The following is a 22,924-nucleotide window of genomic DNA, read 5'->3' as shown; positions in this document are numbered from 1 at the left end:
CATGATGGCCACCCTGGGTTATTGTAGCTGGGGACTCTGTCCCATCTGTTGAGGAATAAGTGAAAATGACACCATCAGATATAAAGGTTATCTGCTCACCATAACTATGCATCTGTGCTGTCCATTTTCATTTTTACTCATCTCCCTTCCCTCCAATCCCCTCACCTTCTCTTTGGGAGGGACCTGATGAAACTTGTGTTTTGGAACCACTGTTCCTGTTTGAGCCCCTATGCTATTCTTTCTCTTGTTGTATCACTTTTACTTGGGTAGGTTATAGTGACAGCAAACTCAGTCTGAGGTGAAGTAGTAAAAGGGACATTATAATTAGGAGTCTGGAAGAAAAGTAACTAAGTTAGATCCGATACCCATCTATTGAGGAAGAATGAAAATGGACAACACAGATGTGTAGCTATGGTGAATACATAACTTTTATTTTATCAACATAGCTAAAGAATGCATCAGAATTATCTCTGACTTCAGAGACCAGCCTAAGTTGATGGGCTTCTTTTGTGGACTTCATAGTGGTCTTCATTTTTTTTGTAATGCTTTTGATGTTTTCCTTGAGAAAAAAAGTTTTGGATCTGCTATAGAATGTAGAGAGTTTTGTTCTTTTGTTGTAAAGTTTATTTATGGCAGATGACAGCCAAAGGGTATTATTTTTTAATTTCCCATGATACTCTGTTGTGGTAGGGACTGCTAGCTCTACACATTTTTCTAACTGGATGAAGAATTTGCTGTATCAAGGGTGGTGCAGTCAGAAGTGAATTTTGATATTTCATGATAGCATAGGCTGAGGTTGGCACTTTCGTAGTCTTCAAATGCATTGGGGTTGCTGTTGCGGCTTTTGGAAGTTTAAAGTTGTTTACAGCTTTGTAGTCAGAGTTCAGTGGGGAAGGCGAAATAATCTTTTGCATGAGCTGTTAAACCTAGGCATCATCTGCCTGAGTTGGTGGTAGCTCACTTTTAGTAACTATGCAGACACAAATGTTTTCCAAATGCAGGAATGCCTTGTTAAAATTTGTCAATTCATTGTTTAGACTTCTGAAGTTGAGGAAAACCACCTCAATTGCCCTTTCTTGGATACAAGTGTTGGTAGTATTTCAAGCTTTTTATCCCCAAAACTGGCTTTTTGTCTAGTAAATTCACAATAATGCCACACTGTTTAGGCACTACAGAGTGAAGTATATTTGCATACGTTTTTTTTTTATTCATGCTGTGCAAGACCACCTTTCGTTTTGACATGAGTGTGAGTCTGGCTGTTGGTAGTGATAGTATTTTGGCTTTTTATCCCCAAAACCTGGCTTTTTGTCCGGTAAATTCACAATTACGCTGTATTGTTTTGGTATTTTAGATTGCAGTATGCACGCATTTAGGACAAGAGTGGGAGTCTAGCTATTTATCTCCTTGTTTGAACCCTCCTATTTCTTCCGTGGCTTTTTGTTGCTAGTATCAACATGGACCAAAGAAGCACGTTTGTTCATTCCATTAATAGTACTCTGCATTCTGTGGCATATGTTGTATTCTCATTTTTACACAACTTATGTTTGCTCTTTTTGCCTAGTATTTTTTTCTCTCATTTTGTCACTCCTAAACTTGTTATTATCATTTATTCCTGAATCTATTATCAGTCATTAATATAGAAGCAACATTTCCCACATAATTCCTTTATCTCCTTTTTCCCCTTACAGGCCCAAAGCTCTCACCCTGGTGGCAGCAATCTTCCCTGCGAGGCCAGACATCTGTAATATAGTGTGGCAGTGCCTCGTATCAGTTGCGATTTCTACCTATTCTACCATCTATCAACAAAGAATCAAAAACGTATATGTTTATTCAGTTATGGCCACCTGGATACTAGTAGTGCACTAGAAATATTTTCTGTACTCTGTAATAGGCCCCTACCTCGGACGGATGTGTGCTGTGTTTTGGGATGCCAGCCATCCTCACTTCACTAAATATCACTTTCCCCATAGCCTGTTTACCCAGTATTTTTTTCACCTGTCCTTTTAATTCCACCTCCCCTACTCTTTTCAGACACCCACAGTCCACCCACCCACATTTTTTTTCTGTTGCTATCTTTTCATCTAGCATCTTTTCACCCCAAACCCCCTTCTTTGTTCACATGTCTATCCACTTGCTTGACTCTTTCGGTATAGCCTTTACTCCCCGTAACCTCCTGTTTTCTTTTTCTCTTTCTTCTCTTTTCTACAGCGCTCTGGCATTACTCTGTTCTGTATAACAACTTGTACTTTCTCCCCTTATCAGATACAGCTCTGTCTGGGCAGTACGCCTTTGACTTTACATACCTTTCTCAACTCCTTTTTTCTCCTCCATACAAAACTTTTTTTACTGCTTATTTTTTTTTTCATCCTCTCTGCAGCTTGTGGCCCGGACAGTCATGTCAACAAAAATTCCAAAACAACCCTCAAAAATTCTGTCAGTCAGTCAACTTCCTCCTAAACCCAGGAAAACCAACCCCCCCCCCCCCCCAGCAACTAATGGCACCACTGACTGGATAGCTATACAATTCATTACCCACTTTATTGCCTCCATCACCTCATTGCTAAATAAAGTCAGTTCCACACTTTCCTTACCCCCCCCTGCTGACCCCAATACTCCTCCTTTCTCTCTTACTTTAGTCCCAACTAATTGCATTCAAAACATCCTAAACAAAATAAAACCATTTACTCCTGCTGCAGATTAGTTACCTGATGAATTTCTTAAACTTGCTGCTAAATCTATCTCCTGTCCTATATCTATTCTTGTTAACCAGTCTATCTCTGAATGGTACGTCCCACTGCTTTGGAAAATATCTCATGTCATACCCCTTCACAAAGGAGGTCCCTCTACTGACCTTTCTAACCATACGCCTATAGCTATACTTTCTTCACTTGCCAAAATCTTAGAAAAAGGACTACACAAACAGACTCCAGACCACCTTCTAACACATAACCTACTATCTTCTACTCAGCATGGCTTCCGCCCTAAACACAGCACTAACACTGCCCTATTAAGTTTCACCAATACTGTTAACCAGCTCAAAAACAATAACCATATTGTCTCTGCCACCTTCCTTGATATGTCAAAAGCCTTTGACACTGTATCCCATCAAATACTCATAAACAAACTTGCCTCTTTCAATTTCAGCTCTAATACACTTCAGTGGTTCAATAGCTACCTCTCCAGCCATAAACAAGCCACCTTAAGGGAAAATATCTCCTCTTTTGCCCATCTCTGTAGGCATCCCTCAAGGCTCCATCTTAGGCCCACTTCTCTTTATTGTCTTTACCAGTGATCTCGAAACTGCAGCATCACCTGCCTCTATCATTCAGTGTGTAGATGATACTTCCCTTATTTACTCTCCCCCCTCAATAAATGAACTCCAAGCAAAAGTCTTAGACTGCCCTTAATAACATTGAAAAATACCTCTCAGACCACCAACTGATCCTAAATCCAAACAAGACTAAACTTATAATATTTTCTAATTCCTCCTATAAAAACCAACAAAAGCATCTCTCTGTCTTTGCCTCTGATGGTACAAAAGTCAAACCTGTCAAATATACCAGACTCCTCTGTGTTACCCCAGACTGTAACTTAAAAATTGACAGACACATCGCTTCAACAATCAAAAAAGTCCACACAAAATTAGGTGCTCTATACAGGGCCAAACCATATCTTTCTTACCATGCTAGAATAGCTACTGCCAGAACTCATCTACTATCCACCCTTCTCTATTGTTCACAAGTCTTCAAAAATCTGATCTGAATAGCCTAGAAGCTTGCTATAATAAAATTCCCAAATTTGCCAATAACTTTCCCCATAGAGCTCACCATTGTGTAGTCCTTCAAAAACTAAACTGGATTGAACTCCCAAGCTTACTAGCCCTAAACCAACTAATAGTAGCCCACTCTGTTATTCATAACCTTGACTATTGCCCAGCCTTATCTAACCTCGTACAACCCTATTCCAACCTTACCTCATTCAGGTCTGCTGAGAAAAACTTGCTCAGCGTTGTCAAAATGCACAACGCTTATGGTGATTCTTTATACAGCTACTCCATAGCCAAAACTTGGAATTCCCTTCCCCAGCATTTACTATCTGTAACTAATACTCATAGTTTCAAACGGCTCCTTACAAATTATTTCTCCTGTCACTGGCTATGCTCCTGTACTACCCCTGGTTAAGCATACAGACTTCCTGTCTACTGTGTTACCCCACTTATGTATCTCAGTATTGTCTGTTTCAGTTGTTTTGTTGATATTACATTTGACTGTTTTTTTATGGCTTGAAGTGCGACTCTTTGAACCTTGTATAAACTTGATTTTACACCTTACTATATTTTTTATGTAAACTTTCATAGAAATCTTTGTAATACTGTAACTTGCAATACCTATGTATAAATATTGTAAATTTGTTATTTTTTGAGAGCTTTTCTCCCCGGGTCTCCGCTGAAAACTGGCTTTTATGTTAGCCCATTCGGACATTACCTGGTTACCAAATGTAAATAAATAAATAAATTAATATAATTCATTTCTAGCTATGTTGGAATGTCTGTCAGCCTAAAAAAAATGTGGTAGCCTTGGAATGAGAGGAGCAGGCAGTCCTTAGCGATGCAAGCTACACAGCTGAGCATCTTGTCCCATGCTGACACATAATAAATTCTTTTGGAATGACCTGGCTGTTTTAATAAAATATTGAAACCAAGTATGTGTTCTTTGTATGTAAGCATCATTCGTAGTGAAGGAACGATTCCTCTGAAGACCAGTATCTTTCCTCCATTTGTAACCTGCATGAAAAGTTGTGACATCTCTCAGCATGTCCCTCAGGGTTTTACTTCTCAAGTCCTTCACTCTCAAGTGGGCCATTACCATGTCATAATCTTATCTATCAGGTGATACAGTCCTTAGGGCCCTTGTAATTACCAGAAATCCTGACACCTGGAAGATGGCTAACTGTAACCATTTCCTTTTCCAGCCTTGTGAGTGATGACTCAGTTTGTCTGACAGTACATTCACCTATCACTAAAGCATGTCTTTTGCTTTTGTGGTTTAGAGTGGTAAATTTGGAGTGTTTTTCCCAGAGTGACTCCTTATGGTAGGTATGCATGTGTTGTATGAGTGGCCTGAGTTTTGCTGAGACTTGATATTTATTTCTAAGAGACTTTGGCAGTGATTTTTTTTTACATTCCCAGTGTTTGAAGGATTGTGTTAGAACTGTATGAAGCTCAAGGGCAAGTTTTTAGCTGAGAGGGAATCCTCCACAATATTTTTATAGTTACACGTCTCACAGATGAAATTGTTAGTGGTGAGAATGTTCATTATTTATGAAACATTGTGCTTAAAGGTTGGCATCAGCGGTGAGACTAGCAAATTGTCTTTTCAGTGTGTCCAGTGATTAGATATGTACGGTGAGTAAAGTGAATACAGCAAGGGATGAATGCATAGATGGTAGAATACAGTAACCGTACTAAAGGAGGTTCAGTGATCCAAAATGTTGCAAATTTCAAAAGTCATATGGAATAAAGGGGTTAGTACTTAAGCAGTAACCCAAGACTGGGTGTGGGTAATGCTGGATTTCCCACTGTTGATGCGGTTTGATCACAAGAGTGAAGTGCGAGTGATCAGACAAAGCCAGCTGTGGGTAAATACAACACTACCTACACTAAGGAGGAGGTTATTGATATTATACAGTGACATTTATTTAAGAAAGCAATTGCTTACCTTTCTTAAATTGTCTTTGCATAACAGCGCTGTAGTGTTACAGCATGTTCTTCCATGTTTGCTGATGTACTGCTCATTTGTATGGGCTTATGTTCCCATGTTTACACAGTATATCAGTGCTGTTCAAGAGGAACAATGAAGAAAAAAAAAATCTCTGTTGTGTTTTTTTCCCTGCAACTCTTAATGCTGAACAAAGCCCAGCATAATTGGGGTGGGGGATCAAGATCCAAAACCAGAGACAGATTTTTTTGGTCTTATAAACTTAAAAAGTTACCTGAATTGAGAGGTTTTGTGTTAGTGTGCATTTCCTAGAGGATATGAAGCCTTGTTGTTGTTGTGTCTTTCAGCTTTTCCCAGTTAGGGGTCGCCACAGCGGAACTCCGGTCCGCTAATGATTGGTAGTTGATTTTTACATGCCGAGTTACCAGCCCTAACGCACAACCTTCAACGAAGGTACGCCCATTCACGCATGTCTCTACGCAGAAGACGCTCTAGCTGAGAATTGAACCGGACAGCGTCTTACTGTGAGGCGACAAAGCTACTGCAGCACCACCACCGCGGTTAGAGGATATGAAGCCTAATTCTCAAATATCTGTCATTTGATTTCACTCCCCAGTGGCTTGCCAGAAATCAACATTTTTTTTAAATGAGGATGAGATGAAAACTTTGAGGCTAAAATCTGGTCATTCTGCAAAAATCTGAACAGTTGAGAGGTAATAAGAGTCTGCTGAGATTTTAGGAGGGGGTTCCGCAGAAATATATGGAAAAATTGAGTACATTCTAATTCCTTTAGTAATGCAGAATGTACTTGATTTTTTCTTGTATTTTGCTCTTTCCTCAATAGCATATACCAGTGGAAAAGTCTGGCCTGTCAGTGGTTCTTCAGCATCTGGACTTTTTTCTGTTGGTATATGCTCGATTTACATTGCCATGCTAGTTGGGTTGTCCAATCAGAGTGTATGTTTTTTAATACTAGTAATGAGAAGTCATTGTATAATTATAGGTAATGCACTAAACGCTAAGTAAGCAGGAAGACATGAAAGACAGGGTAACTCAAGCTTTAGGATTGTAAATGGGAGGAACTTCACAGTTTGATTTTCTGTCGCTCACTAATATAAGCATATAAAATAAGGTTAGGATGAGTTTCTGAAGACAGTTTGTAGTAAGGGATGGTCAACAACAGAGATACTGGCTTTAAAACCACAACAGGAGCTGTGTGTGTGTGTGTGTGTGTGTGTGTGGGGGGTTCAGTCACAGTTAGTTAGAAAACAAAGTAATGCAATTGTAGTAAAATGCTTTCGAAACAGTTCCAGCAACAGAAATATGTGAACTAATCAAGTGCAATGTGTATATAAATATGTATATTTTGCTTTCTTGCTATGGACAAAAATGTTGTTATATTGCGATTAACTCTAAGTAGTGTATTAATGACTGTGACCACTTGGCATTTCTATGTCCAAAATCTTAATTAAGAGATATATAACTATAAACTCACCTAAACTTGTAGTTTAACTGTCTTCATTATTTTAATCCCTAGGCACATGCTGAGCCAGCCAAGTATTGCCAAGTATCAGACTGGCTGAAAGGAGAAGTGCTGGGAGAGCAACTTGTGCTTTTAGCTGATGAACTGTGCTTCATAGGTCTAGAGCAGAATCCTGCACCACATAAATGTCATTCAGACAGCTGGACCCTGCTTAGTTTGGTTTTGTCTCAACATGGTAAAAATGGTAAGTACTTTTTCAAATAATAATTTTGTTGTTCTTGGTTGACAACTAATGGATTTTATTGATTGTGTGTGTGGATTTGAGTAATTTACCTATACCGTGTCAGTTTTGTTAAAAAAATTGTTATTAGTTCAAAATCTTCAAACTAAGTGTTTTTTTCTTTTTTGTGGCCTCAACTATGTGATATTTTGCTACTCCATTGTAACTTGGAGTCTTTTAGCCAGTAATCCATAATGTACAGGTTTTCTAGCCAAGCAAAGCATTCAAATTCGGACTAGCCATTTTTCTGATCACTCTACCCTCTCCACAAGCTTGAGTTCACAGTACCACCACTGTTGGCATTTACTCTTCTCAGTTTTTCTACCATTAAGAAACTGTTGGTCATCTCTGCACTGTATTTAAAGGATGATCACACAGAAAAACTGTGAAAAACAAAATTTCAGATGGGTAGTTCCATCTTCTTGAAAATGTAGAACTAAGGTTGGCATGACTTAAAACAGTCATTTATCTAAAACTTTCCCAGGCCACTTGGCTCTTTCTCCCTTTACCTGTAATTCTGTGTGAAGAAGGAACCTCTGTGTATCTCCTTTGTCAAGTCTAAAGATGATTGTATCATGTAACAAAGCCCCAGGCTACTTCACAATTTTACCTTTTTTTTTTTTTTTTTTTTTTTTTTTTTTGTAAAAACGTTCAATATTTTTTGTCACTGTTCAACTCATTTTGTAGACTGTCTCCTTTATAGTTTCAAGGTTAGTTTATTCCATTTTTTCTTTGAAGAGAGTGAGTGACTCAATGACTCTTTATCACCTGGTTAGTGGTTTTCTGCCATTTTGTACTTTACTTGATCATCAGTGTTCGTAAAAAAAAAATATATATATATATATATCTCAAAAACATATATATATACATACACACACACACACACACACACACACACACACACACACACACACACACACACACATTTCTGTTTCAGATTGACTCCTAGAGACATGAGACCCAGACAGAAAACTGTCAAGCATGTATTTTTCTAGTTTTTCATTTATAGTGTTAATTATTTAAGCAAAACTTTCAGTAGGAAAAAAGTCACAAAGTTAGTGAAAGCAGTATAACATATTTGCACTAAAAATAGGAAGGTGGCATAATTGTGGGGAGAGGAAGTAGAAGGAATAAAGAGGAAAGGTAGAAAGTGAGAGGAGTAGGTAAGTATATATGATTTGACCTGAGTGGAAGCAGTTGCATTTATCTTGTCTGTGAAGACACTCCGTAAGCAGAGCTGAGAGTTTTGGGTTGGAGCACAGGTCTCTTAAGAGGTAGAGGTGAGATTCGCAAAGTTCATGGGTTCATAGGTACTTACCAGGTAGAGACATAAAGAACCAGTTTTGACTCTAAAGAACCTGCTGATTAGAAATTCCGGGAACTAGGAGAAAGCTGTTATCCGTTTCTGTCATATAGTTAAGTAGGATTGTGTGGTCTGCAAGAATGGGGTAGTGTGCTGTAGAGGTTGCATTTAATCTGTGTTTATTAGATTCTCATTAGGGACCATAGAGCAGTCATAGTACTTCAGTTTGTCCAGAATGCATGTTTTTTGTGGATAAAAGACAGTGTTATTAATTGTAATTTGAAAGTTCTATATAGATGATTTTTAACTGATTTACCTGATTTTGGTAGTGTAGAAATGGGAGTAAATTACAAGCATTGGCAATATTGAATTTCTTTGGACTGAGTCTACACCTTTCCAAATGTTGAGCATTATGTTTTGAATAATGGAGAAATTGTGGATATGCAGTGTAGGGATGGTAATGACATTCTTACAGTAGAAGATGAAGCGGGGATGTAAGATATGGTAGTACTTTAGGAGAATTTGATCATGGAAAGTTTTGATTTTCAAATTAAAAGGGGGGGTGGGGAGGGAAGAAAGGAGAGTGGGATGGAGAAGGTGCAAGACCATGGAGTAGTGATGGGAGGGTACTGAATTTGTCAAGGACGTCAGTGTTGGAGAGTTGGCCTTGAGTGCAGTGAAGGGTATCAGGGGAGGTCTTGCTGTAAGTAGATATGCAGCCAAAGAGAATGTTTACATTGTTTCATAGCTGTTTTGTCTTTTTAGAAAAGAAGGTTGTTTGGATATGAAATGGTTGACCTTATGCAGTCTAGTGTCTTCCTGGGAAGATGTGAAAAATTTGCTTGTCTCAGGGAATGGGATTTATTCCCAAAATTGCCAGAATCCTTTTGTTAGGTGAAGAAGATCTTTGTTTTTTGTTTTTGTTTTTTTTTAACTTGCCCAATTATTTTTATGTTTGAATAGCCTAGATATTAAAGAAAATCATTTGTCCTAAAATTGGATGAGGATATGAGTGTGTGATTTAGTGTAGGTGGCCATTCAAAGGTGGTGAGATGACATTTTTACTTAATGATGTTAGTTAATGATTTTGGTCTGAAATAGATCAGTCCCTCTGGCTAAATTAGGGATAGTATGTTAATTTTGAAGATGATGGGACAGTGATATTGATCACTGAATAAAGGGAGGGGATGAATGGCTTGGAAAGAAACGTCCAACTTGGTTATTAAAAGATCTAAAAGAGATAAATGTTTTTTGTATGTGGATTGGGATAGATAAGCTTTTTGAGATGCAAAAGATCAATGTCAGGTGGAAACTCAAGAATGTCTGTAGATGAGGTGTCAGAAGTTAAAATTGGTGTTGCAAAGAAGTACTGTGTCTCTGGTTTTGTAAGAAGAAGACAAAATGTTGAGAATGAGGGTTCTGGATTTTTTTTTAAGAGAGGAGGGAGGTTGAAGGTATTTTACAGAAGTAAGGACTGGCTTGTCTGAAATAAAAGGAATTTTATAAGTAATCAGGACCTCAGTCAGAAGATACATTAGCATATGCAGGTGTCCTAATCTTAAGATGGGACTTTTATAGGAGTAGTGCGCCACCGCTGTCCTGATACCATATCTGGCATCACAGATATAATTACAATCAGAGAAGAAGTATTGAATATTGGGATTGTTATTTTTAAACCTGGATTCTGTAATAGCTACAAGATTTGCACAGTGAAGGGAAAGAAATGCACTGATCTGGTCTAGTTTTGATGGTATTACTTGCTTTGTAGTAGGGCATAGGAAATGGAGTTGGTGTTTAGGGATATGGGACTGGGGATGATCTTTGCTGGGCTAGGGTTTCACTCAATATTGGCTCTAAGAAGAAGAGTATAAAGGCAACTGGGTTAAATTTAAATAGATATTTGAGGAGTTTTGTATAGGCGTTTGAAGACTTTGGAGAGTTGGGAATTAGATAGAACTTCTGATAAACGTTTACTATTGATAAGGGTTGTTATGGGACGAATAATTGATTCAGATTTGGTGTGAAGTAGATAGTGGAGTAGAGGGGAATATTGTGTTACAGTAGATTGAAATTGGTGGCCCAGAATGGGAAGAGTAAGATTTGTGTGAGGAATGAGAGAGTAGAAAAGTAAAGATTAATAAGTAGAGAAGGAATGCCAGTGGTGGTCATAAGGAGAGGAAGATGGTAAGTGAAAAAGATGAGAGTGAGTTGGTTGTATGGGGTTGGAGAAGGAGTAGAAGTGAGGGGATGATTGAAAATGTGTGTGTGTGTAGAAGTAGAGAAGAAGGGGTGACTGAAGTTAAGGAAGGGGTAACTGAAGATGGAGGTTGTACAGATGGATAAACTGAAATAGATTAAAAATATAAGTGGGATATAGGAGTGCGGAAATTGAAGGTGGTATAACACTGAAGGGCCACTCATGATGCAGTAGTGTAAATGTGTAGGTTGTATGTTGTGAAGGTGGGATAGAATATAAGTGTAGGGAAGTGTAGTTAAGGAAGGTGGAGACTAAAGTTGTTCGATAGTGGTAAAAAATCATTGAGATCAACAAGTGGAGGTGGTTGTTGGACTAATGCCACTAATGAGTGCATTAAGGAATGGGCCTAGCTCATAGTTGAACAGGATTCCTTAAAAACAGATGAAACTGACATTAGGGGTGACAGTATGAATTTTCAGCCATGGAGTTGACTTCTGGAATTCAGAGTTGGATCCAGAAAACTTAGGAAGAGGCAGGCAAACTGAAGGAACACAAAAACTAAAAACACACTTGCAAGACTGCAGATTAAGAAGATTTATGTGTGTAACAAAAGTCACATACACTGCTAGTATTCAGAAACATTATCAGATTGATAGGACCTGTGTTATTTGTTCATATACATCTCTGATTTACAAAACAGAAATGGAGAAAGTACAGTTGTGTAAAATCTTACCATGACAGTAGATGTCGTCCTCTTCACTATTGGATTATTCTAAACAGATGGGATCTCCAACCCAGGGCTTCCCAATGCTTAGCCATTGTGGCACAGCCTAATGATCTTGTATACACTGTACATTGCACCTGTGCTCCTCACACAGAACATAGGGCATAAAAGGGACATACGGATGCAGCTATCCAGAGCTGAATTGCCCCAGAAGAGAACAGTCTCCATAGGACAAAAGGAGTCCGTGCACATCCAGAAGGAAAAAATAATGTTGAAGAAAAAGGAGAAACCCTCAACCAGAAGGGAATCTAAAACAAAAACCATAACAAGAGGGTGTTGAAGGGAGGGAGAGAGCGAATACTGCAACAGTGAAGTGGAAGACATCTACTGTTATGGTAAGATTTTACATAAATGTACTATGTCCTTCTATATCACTGTAAACAAAAGGGGGAGTAAAAAAGCTCATGTAACAGAATGAGAGGTGGAAGGCTAAGAAGAGCCTACAACAAACCCATATAAAATGGTTCTAGCAAAACCTGCTCTGGCCTTGGAAACCATATGCAATGTATAATGCTTAGTAAAGGTATGCATCGAAGACCAAGTAGCAGCTTCAAAGATGGAATTGGTGTCCAGTCCCTTGAAGAAGTTACCGGAAGAGGCAACATTCTTAATGGAATGAGCTCTAACAGAGGTAGATGGAGATTTGCTATGAAAAGTATAACAAAATAAAATGTCCTTTGATGTCCAGGAGGAGATGGTTTACTTAGAAACAGCCAAACCCAGTATCCTGGGATGAAAGGAAAAAAACTTGATTAGACTTACCAGTGACTTTAGTTTTATCCAAATAGTACCTGAGCTTGTCTGTACAAATTGAGGTATGGAGGACCCTCTCACTAGCAGAAACGGAACAGAGTTATACCAACTGATTCAGGGATAACTCATTTAACTACCTTGGGAATAAAAGAAGGATTAGTACAAAGGGACACCCTGTCTCTGTGAAAACCGAAACAAGGAGGAATAGCCATAAGAGCCTGGGGCTCAGAAACCATCCAAGCAGAAGTAACGGCCAGCAACGAAACAGTCTTCCTGGTACAGTGTTGCAAAGATGCAGAATCTGCAGGCTTAGAAGGAGCCTGAGTCAATTTTTCCAAAACAAAATTAAGGTCCCAAGGAGGAGGAAAAGGTTTCCTTGGTGGCATAATATGCAGGGCACATTTAAGAAATTGACATCAAAACGAGAAGCCAGAGCTGGATTCAAGGGAAGATGAGCAGAAGTGGCTGATAAATGGGCTTTCACAGAAAAATAGGCCAGGCCAGACTGGAGCAACTCACACAAATAAGACAGGACCAAAAGGACCACCAATGAAAAAGGGTCTTAGTTACGAGCATGGCACCAGACAGAATATCTTTTCCATTTGGCCATATAAGATTTCCTGGTTGAGGGTTTCCTTGTTTCCTGTAAAACCCTGAGCACATCCTCAGAAAAGAGGTGCCTGAAAGGGATCAACACCCTGTCACTCTGTGTCAGTTGAAGAGTGGACAAGAGAGGATGACTGAGGGGACCCCTTGTTCTGTATGAAGAGATCCAACTTGTGAGGTAGCTTGTGGTGATTGGCCTGGTCAGAGGCATTAAGAGGGGGACCAGTGCTGTCTTGTCCAAAAGGGAGTCACTAGCAAGATGTCTGGGGGGAGTCTAGATGAATCTTCTGCAGGACTTTTGAAAAGGAAGGAAAGCATAAAGAAACATCCCCTACCAAGGAAAAGAAAGGACGCCCATCTTCCACGCCAGATGGAACGGCAGTCTGGAACAGAAGAAAGGAAACTGCCTTTTCAGAGAGGAGGCAGAAAGATCTACCTGAGCAGTACCCCACTGATGGACAATGTCCAGAAACAGATCTCTGTGAAGCATCTATTCATTAGCCTGTGTTATGGACCTGCTCAGAGAGTCTGCCACTAGATTGTGGTCTGAAGGAATGTGTAGTGGCTGAAGAGTAAACTGATAACTGAGAGCCACCTCCAAAGCCCGAAGAGCTATTCTGCAGAGGAGATAGGATTTTGTGCCTCCCTGCTTGTTGGCATACCACATCACTGTAGTGTTGTCTATGTACACTTTCAAGGTGCCTAGAGAGAACATGGAGAGAAAAGCTTCAAGGGTCAGAATCAGAACTGTCATCTCCTTGATGGTGATATGGTCTGACTTCTTATTGGGGGGGGGCACAGAGACCCTGCAACTTAAAGGTGTCCAAAAGAAGCCCCCCCATGCCTGAGGCATTGGTAAACAGTTCTTGAGAAGGGACTGAAGGCTGAAAGGGCAGACCTGGATTGAGAGCAAACTGCTGAATCCATCACTCAGATTCGTTCTTTAGACAGGGAAGGATAAGTACACTGAAATCCAGAGGGTGACAGTGCTACAGCCAAACTGAATTGATGTACTACTTGAAGCTTCTGCATATGCAATTTGGCAATAGAGAGCATTGGAATAGAAGAGGCCATGAATCCCATTGCCCAAGAAAACTCCCTGGCTGGCATGGGAGTCAGTGGGAGAAGAGCCTGAAAGAAGGCTGTCAATGACAAAACTTTTGGATGTGGAAGAGAGGTCAACACTGTCTGAATCCTACATCCCAGATGCCCTTGATCCTGAGAGGGAGTCAGGACAGACTTTTGGAAGTTGATAATGAACCACAGACTTTGAAGAAGAGAGGGGGTGAACTCTAGATCCTGTATTAGGCAACTGGACGAAGGCATCTGAAGCAAAGGTAATCTAGATAAGGAAAAATCGGAATGTCTTGGAGCCTGCAGAAAGTAATCACAGGAGCTAGGCATTTTGTGAATACCCTCGGAACAGTATATAGGCCAAAGGGCAAAGCAGAGAACTGAAAATGAAAGGAAGAAATAGAGAAACATAAAAACTTCCTGAAAAGAGAATGAATAGGAATATGAAGGTAAGCATCTTTCAGATCCAGAAAAGTCTGGGGTAGTAAAACAGGAAACAGGGTTTGAAGAGTAAGCATTTGAAAATAAGGGATCTTGAGAAAAGTGTTGAGCAGGGAGAGATCCAGAATAGATCTCCAAGTGCCCTCATTTCGAGGAACTAGGGACATCCCGGAATAAACACCCTTTCCTACTTTGGAAGGGGGACAGGTTGAGTGGTTCTTTGGTTCACCAGGGACCCTAGAACCTCTGGGAGATGAGAAGTTGCTCTAGAGGAGGTTGAGGAATCCCTGAAAAAGGATGGAGGGACTTCCATACCATGAAGTAACCCTGATGGATGATAGAAAGTAGTCAAAAAGAAAAGAACCAGCACAACGTGGTTAAGAGGCAAGAATTTAATCCATAAAATGGCAAAAAAACAGACCAGTTTCAGCAGTAGTAACAATGCCTTCCTCAGAGGAGAGCAACTCTAGTTGATTGGCTGGTCATAATTGCTCATTGAGCCCTGGTGGAAACAAACCACCTAGTCTAATTATCCATCTTTTTTCTTTCTGATTCAGTATAGTATGCCAGCCAATCTTATTTCCTTTATCACCTTGTATAATGTCAATAACTGTAAATCTGAAGGTTGCAGTTGGATGTGTTAATACATGCTTGTAAACAGCATTACTACTTCTTTTGTGCTTGATGTCACTCAAGTGTTCGCCAATGCGATATTTGACTGGTCTGGACGTCTGACCAACATAAAAAGCCAGACACACGAGCAGGTTGCTAAATAAATTACCCATTCACTGCAACAATTTGCGAAAAATCTTGTGTCAAAAACCCTGCCAGTGTTCCGGCTACTAAATTGTTTGCTTTTATCTATTCTAGCACAATGAACGCAATGTCCACATAGGAAACAGCCAAATAGAAATCCCCCTGGTAACTGGACTAATGTAATATTGTGGAGTTGGCTGTCCCATGTTTGTAAAGGTTGAAATGGGACCCTAATGTTTTGCCCCTTCTATATCCAAAAAGGCATCTTTCTTGGAGCATATTGGCCAGTCTGTCATCTGACATAAGAATGTTCCAGTTCTGCTAAACTACTTGAGTAAGTATATGTGTGTTCCATCCATACGTTATCAACCTAATCGGTGGTGAGTCCTGGGAGGTATTATCCTTATATGCCTTGAGTTCATTCCGATCTAATGATAAAACCTCCCAACAGGCCATGGTGACTGTACATGGCTTGTATCCCCGGGTTTTGAATCTTTGTACCATATCCTGCCTAAAGTGTTCATATTTATTGGGATCGGAGCAAATGCGCTTAAGTCTAAGGAATTGTGACTTCGGGATATTGCGTATAATATGGGGTGGATGATAACTAGAAGCATGTAACAATGAATTATATTGAGAATATTTACGGAATACTTGGGTATCCAATGTATCATCTGTATTCCTTGTTACCAGAACATTTTGAAATGTAATTTGATTCATATGATTACACGTAAACTGAATACCCCATTTATTACTGTTAATATAGTCGATAAACTCCTGTAGATAAGCAACATCAGCTTTCCAAACTAACCAACAGTCGTCAAGATAACGACACCAAATATCCATTTCAGTCAGATATAGAGTATGGAGTAGATCATAGATAAGTTGTTCCTCTCTCTCTCTCTATATATATATATATATATATATATATATATATATATATATATATATATATATATATGCCATAAATGAATCGGCATAAATAAGGGCAAAAGATGCCCCCATAGCTGTCCCCCGTGTCTGCCAGAAACAGTTGTCTTTATAATAAAAGACATTTGTGGTTAGTACATGTTCTGTTAACCCAATAAGAAAAGTGTTAAAGGACAACATGGAAGCAGTATAAACTTTCTTAGCAATCTTCTCCCTTGCCCTACTATCCTTATTAGAAGGCCAAAGTTTGGAAGAGTGAAAAGCTTAGAAAGTTTGTCAGAAGAGGCTGACAGCACAGCTGGATCAGCAGAAGGACATTTAAATAAAAAACTAACAGTCCTAAGTAACCTTATATAACCTATCAGGTTTCTTAGGAGCAGCAGGCTGAGAATCAGGAGAACTGGAAGCAGCAATGAAAGTGTCTAACAAGGCAACCAATGCAGGAGGAACTGCTGATGGTTTAGGAGTATCCACCTGAAGCAAGTCATAATATATTCTCTGAATATCAGACATTTGGGAAAAATCCCACTTAAAGTATTCCATCATCCTAACAATTGAGTCCCCAAAGGACAATTCCTCATAAGGAGACTCAGGTTTAACAGATGACTCCTCATTAGAACCATAAGCCAAAGGTGAAGGCATCTGTGAAGAATAGGGCAAAAATCCCTCATCAGACACTAAACCTTCATCTGAGGAATCCAGTTCCCTAAGCTGTTTAGAAGGGGTAGAGGTCCAAGGAGGAGCAGGCACCAAAAACCTTTGAGGAGGCATCAGGGCTATCAGGGCAGAAAACAAGCCCTGAGTAAACTGTTGCTATTCCCTTTGAAGATCCTTAGAACAGACAAAAACATGCTTTGTTTTTTGTCTTTTCTTGGAAGGGACATCAGCCCTAACAAATAACGGAAGGTTCCGACCCTTGGCAAGATTCAATAGGAGCAGCTGGACCCCTCCTCCTTGACCAGTATCTACAGAATCCTTCTAGGACCCTCAGAGATAATCAATCGAGGTTCCCCCTCGATGTCCGGAGCAGATGCCTGTAGAGTTTAAGAGGATGTGTGAGAAGACAGATCCATGTTTGCCTCCAAATGGGGTTATGGCAGAGGAATCCGATGTACAGTGGATATAAAAAGTTTACACACCTCTGTTAAAATGCCAGGTGTTTGTGATATAATAAAATGAGACCACAATAAATCATTTCAAAACCTTTCCCACCTTTAATGTGACCTATAACCTGTACAATTCAATTGAAAAACAAATCTGTTAGGAGAAAAATATAACAAATAAAAAAGTACAATAAACTGGTTGTATAAGTGTGCACACTCTTAAACTAATACTTTGTTGAAGCACCTTTTGATTTAATTACAACATTCAATGTTCTTGGGTAGGAGACTATCAGCATGGCACATCTTGACTTGGCAATATTTACCAACTCTTTCTTGCAAAAGTGCTCCAAATCTGTTAGATAACATGGGCATCTCTTGTGCACAGCCCTCTTCAGGTCACCCCACAGAATTTCTATTGAATTTTGGTCTGGGCTCTGGCTGGGCCATTCCAAAACTTTATTCTTATTCTTGTGAAGCCATTCCTTTGTTGATTTGGATGTATGTTTTGAGTTATTGTCATGTTGAAAGGTGAAATTCCTCTTCATTTTCAGCTTTCTAGCAGATGCCTGAAGGTTTTGGGCCAAAAGTGACTGGTATTTGGAACTGTTCATAATTCCTTACACCGTGATTAAAGCCCCAGTTCCAGCTAAAGAAAAGCAACGTCAAAGCATGATAGTGCCACCACCATGCTTCACCATAGGGATGGTGTTCTTTTGGTGATGCAAGTGTTTTTGCGCCAAGCGTACCTTTTGGAATTGTGGCTAAAAAGTTCAGTCTTGGTCTCATGACCATAACACATTTTCCCACATGCTTTTGGGAGACTTGATGTATTGTTTTGCAAATTTTAGCCAAGCCTGGATGTTTTTCTGTGTAAGAAAAGGCTTCCGTCTTGCAACCATAGCCCAGACATATGGAGAATATGGGAGATTGTTGTCACATGTAGTACACAACTAGTACTTGCCAGAAATTCCTGCAGCTTCTTCAGTGTTGCTGTAGGTCTCTTGGCAGCCTCCCTGACCAGTTTTCATCCTGTCTTTTCATCAATTTTGGAGGGATGCCCACTTCTTTGCAAAGTCAGTGTTGTCCCATGTTTTCTCCACTTTTTGATGACAGTCTTCACTGTGTTCCATGGTGTATCCAATGCTGTGGAAATTTTTTTGTACCCTTCTGACTGATACCGTTCAACAATGAGATCCCTTTGATGCTTTGTAAACTGTATGCAAACCATGGCTTTTGTTGTAGCAGGCAACTGAGTAAATGTCAGGAAAATCCTATTAGAACAGCTGAACTTTATTGGGGTTAATCAGAGTCAATTTAATTGATAGCAGGTGTGTACCCAACAAGGCTGAATGCTGTAATTAAATCAAAAGGTGCTTCAACAAAGTATTAGTTTAAGGGTGTGTACACTTATGCAACCATCTTATTGTACATGTTTTATTTTTTTATATTTTTCCCCTAACAGATTTGTTTTTTAATTGAATTTTACAGGTTATAGGTCACATTAAAGGTGGGAAAAGTTTTGAAATGATTTATTGTGGTCTCCTTTTTTTATATCATAAAAACTGACATTTTAACAGGGAGTTGTAAGCTTTTTATATATATGTGTGTGTGTGTGTGTGTGTGTGTGTGTATCTATATTTATATATATGTATATACATGTGTGTATATATATATGTATATCTATATATATATCTATATATATATATATATATATATATATATATATCTGTATATATGCACACATGTATAAAAAAAGTCTGTTACTGTACCTTTGCGGTTTTTCTGCTTACTGTGGTTAGCTATAAGTTTGTTATTGGTCTCCTTTCCAGTTTCTTGTTATAATTGTTTCTTGCATTATGTGTGACAGAAGATTCAAGAAGTATGACAGATGTGGCCATAAAATGCCTTTCTCAGATGCACAAACTATGTGTGGCTGTATAGGTGCAGAACACCTAGATCAGGAGTGCGACATTTGTTATGGTTTTAATCTTCGGGCCTTAACTTTGAGGAAAAACAAGTTAATATTTAAGGGCATGTTGCCAACTCTATTCCCGGATACCTTATATGGAGTTCAACCTCCTAAAGTGAAAGTAAGAGAACCTTCACAAAGGTCCAGATCTTCGGAATCTCCTGCTTCGACATCTTTGGAGCCAAAGAAAAAGAGAGAAAAATTGGATTCTATGTCTTCAGGGATATGACCTTCTTCAAATTCGAGCAATTATCTTTGTATTCCAATAATATCAGATCCAACAGGACACACTTTGGATCCGAAGTCCCTGGATCTGAACCCATTGCCTCATGCTGTGTATTCACATTCTTTTGATCTGGTACCATCCAGAGTGCCCTACACTTTCCTTGAGTGACTCTCAAAGCCCCCCTTCAGTGGTGTCCTCTCTTTCCTCCAGAAGTCTTACGGAGGAAGATGTGGAAAGGATTGGGAGGTGATTGTTCACGGGGCAATTTCAGAAAGGAGTATTCATGGTTCCTTCCCCCTTGGGATAGGAACACTGTCCATCTACTACTCCACCTGTTACAAATCCTCCTCTGACCTAACCTGTGGTGTTAGAGTCCTTGGATCTGAGAGTTTTGGGCCCATCTGTGTCAGATACAAAGAGAACATTCTCTTTGGAACAGACTGTTACTTTGAGTGCACCATCTCTGACTTCTTTGGATCTGGATGACTCTTGGAGCTAGAGCTTCGAGGTCGGTTCTGAAGGGATAGAATTGACTCCGAGGTTTTCAGAGCCATCTCTTCCTCTCAGAGCTTTGGTGTTGGACAGCTCAGCTCTGGCTTCCATCTCGGGTGGATGGCTGTCATAGTGGAGGGAGGTGGTGGGCCAGAAGCTCGCTTTCTCAGCTCCATTGCTTTCCTTCTGTCCAGAATGGACTGCTTTCAAGGTTGTGAAGAGGGTTTTCTCTGTTCCGGTAGGTCAGGTGGGTCCTTCCCCTTCAGATCCATCCTCAACATCTCTACTGTCTTTGCAGTGTGATCTCCAGCATTGTACATCACTGGGACAGCCAGCCCACAGCTTCCAGTCCACCCAGCTGGGTATTGCCCTCTCTTCTGATACTTCTCTGGGTCATCCCACCAAAGAATTTCCTAGGAAGAGGACGTGCAAGAGGAAGCACTTGGACTCCCCCCAGAAGTCCGTCACTGAGCATACTGACTTTGATGAGGGAGAAGGGTCTACCTAATCACCACCTGATGATGTCTCATTTGGAGACATCCTTGAGATCCTTAAACAGAAGAGTGGTTGATCTGCCCAAAATCTAACTCCTGAAGCGTCCGTATTTCTGGAAGTTTTCAGGACTGGCCCATCTACCTCCTGTGTCACTCCACCTGCTGATGACCTCATTGGTTTGGTGTCTAGACAGACGTGAAGGAACATGATATGATTGAGCTGATCTCAGAGAGACGAGATAGGATTCTGGCTGCACTGGCAGGAAGAGAACATTGAAGTACGGGAGTTCCAGTTGATGCAATGGTCATGGTGTCAGGTACAGAAAATTAACTTGTGGAACAGAGTTCCGCTGTCTATCCCCTTAATAGAGAATCTAGGGCACCGGACAGATTTGGGAAGCAAGTTTATGCTTCATTGACATTTGCTGTCTGATCACTGAACTACTTGCCACACTTCATGGGATTGCAAAGGGACTTGATTAAAGAACTGTCAAATTCCCTTTCAGGAACCACTACTGCAGAAGCACAAACTTCTGTGGCCTCACAGTTGGCTGCTGTTCAATCTGTTGTGAATTTTTCCATGACACTCATCTTGAATGCTGCAGAAGGTGCCTCACGGGCTGCGGGCTCAGGCATTTCCATCAGGAGGCACACCAGGATGCACCTGTATGTTTTTGTGGAGACCTTCAAGTCATCTTTCATCAATGTTCCTTTTGACTTTTCTTATTTGTTTGGCCCCACAGTAAAAGACACACTCTCCAAGTATGAGAAGGATGGAAAGACCCTGTCTGCAGTGGGTGTATGTTTTTCGACCTCTCAGCAGACCTTTTCCAGGAACTAGTGGGGAGGTCTAAAGATGTAGTTCAGGAAGTCTCAGTGTCCTTTCCAGGACGTATGTGGAGGCAGTTCCCACAGAGGCAGAGGGGGAGCGATAATCGCAGAAGATGCCCTCTTGGCAGAGGAGGCCCGGAAAACCGAGGGTCTAGAGATACCTTTTCCTGCATACCCTTTCAGCGATCCTGAATGGAGGCCTGATTGTTTTTTTCTGGAGGTAGTCAGGGGTTGCTTATCCCTGCACCAGGAAGCCTGGCTTAACATAACAAAGGATACATGGGTGCAGAGAATCATTTCCCTTCCACCACCGTTATCCAGGAAAATCCTTGATGTTCCACCCAATCAGAGGGAAGAAGTAGCACTGGAAATATGATAACTGCTAGAAAAAAAGTCATCCAAGAGGACTCTCCAGACCAAATAGAATCTAGAACTTGCTCAAGATTCATTTTTAGTGTCAAAGAAAATAGGGGACTGGAGACCGATTTTGGATCTCAGTGTGTTGAACAAATCTGTTAGAAACACCAAGTTCTGGATGGGCAAGGTTCAGCCCATTCTGCCTTTTGTGAGCAAAGATAACTGGATGTGCCTAACAGGCCTTCAGGATAAGTACTGTCACATACAAATGAACAGACAATCCAGAAGGTACTTGCACTTCCAGCTGGGAGCCAGTCATTACCAGTTAAGAGCACTGCCCTTTGACCTCACCACCAGCCCCCAGGGTGTTCACCAAGTGCATGGCAGTAGTAGCAGCTCACTTGAGACTGCAGGGATTCCAGGTGTTTACATATTTGGACGACTGGCTTATTACCTACGTGACCAGGCATCAACTGGTACAAGCACGAGACCAAGTGTTACAGACTTGTTCGGATCTTGGAATAACCATCAATTACAACTGACTCAGACATTGGAATTTGTACAGTGTTCAACACAGTATCTATGGTGGCCTCTCTTCCCCTTTCAAGACAGAAATCAGGTCAAGAAAATAATTTGCAATACCAGAATCTCAGCCCAGTTGATTCTGCAAGCCCTAGGATCCATGTCAGTGGCAATAATCTTAGTTCCTTTAGCAAGATGATATATGAGACTTCTGCAATGGATGCTACAAACACAATGGTCAATTGTTTCTCAACCCATGTTGACAAAGATAACAGTAACTCAGATATGCAAATGGTATCTTTCCTGATGGATGCATTCACTGTTGCAAGGTCATCCTTTCATCCTCCCTTAGCCAAGGCCATAGTGACCATGGATGCTTGCCATATTGGGTGGCTTAGGGGCATTTTCTTGGGAAGACAGTCCAAGGCACTTGGTCCCCCAAAGAAACCAACTTTCTTGTCAGTGTTCTGGAAATGAAAGTGGTGCTTTTGGCATTGCGAGCATTCTAAGACTGTCTCCCTCATGGGATATTTGTGATCCAAATGGACAACATGTCAGAGATTTCGTACTTCAACAAATAAGGGAGAACCACATCTTACCCCCTGT

The 22,924-nt window shown here is 40.3% G+C and overlaps 1 protein-coding gene across 1 annotated transcript in view; it reads left to right on the top strand.

Annotated features, from left to right (window-relative positions):
* LOC122802390 (E3 ubiquitin-protein ligase listerin-like) overlaps positions 1 to 22,924 on the top strand; it is a 1,831,112-nt gene that overhangs the window by 614,030 nt on the left and 1,194,158 nt on the right. Inside the window, exon 10 of the mRNA XM_044072016.1 lies at positions 7,255 to 7,444. Within this exon, the coding sequence (XP_043927951.1) occupies positions 7,255 to 7,444 (190 nt within the window). The remainder of the gene's footprint in view (positions 1 to 7,254; positions 7,445 to 22,924) is intronic.

Source organism: Protopterus annectens, chromosome 5.part0, assembly GCF_019279795.1.
Source record: "Protopterus annectens isolate FY-2018-M chromosome 5.part0, PAN1.0, whole genome shotgun sequence".
NCBI classification, from domain to species: Eukaryota; Metazoa; Chordata; order Ceratodontiformes; family Protopteridae; genus Protopterus; species Protopterus annectens.
Note: the sequence above shows the minus strand (reverse complement) of the source record. Positions and strands in the feature narration are given on the sequence as shown.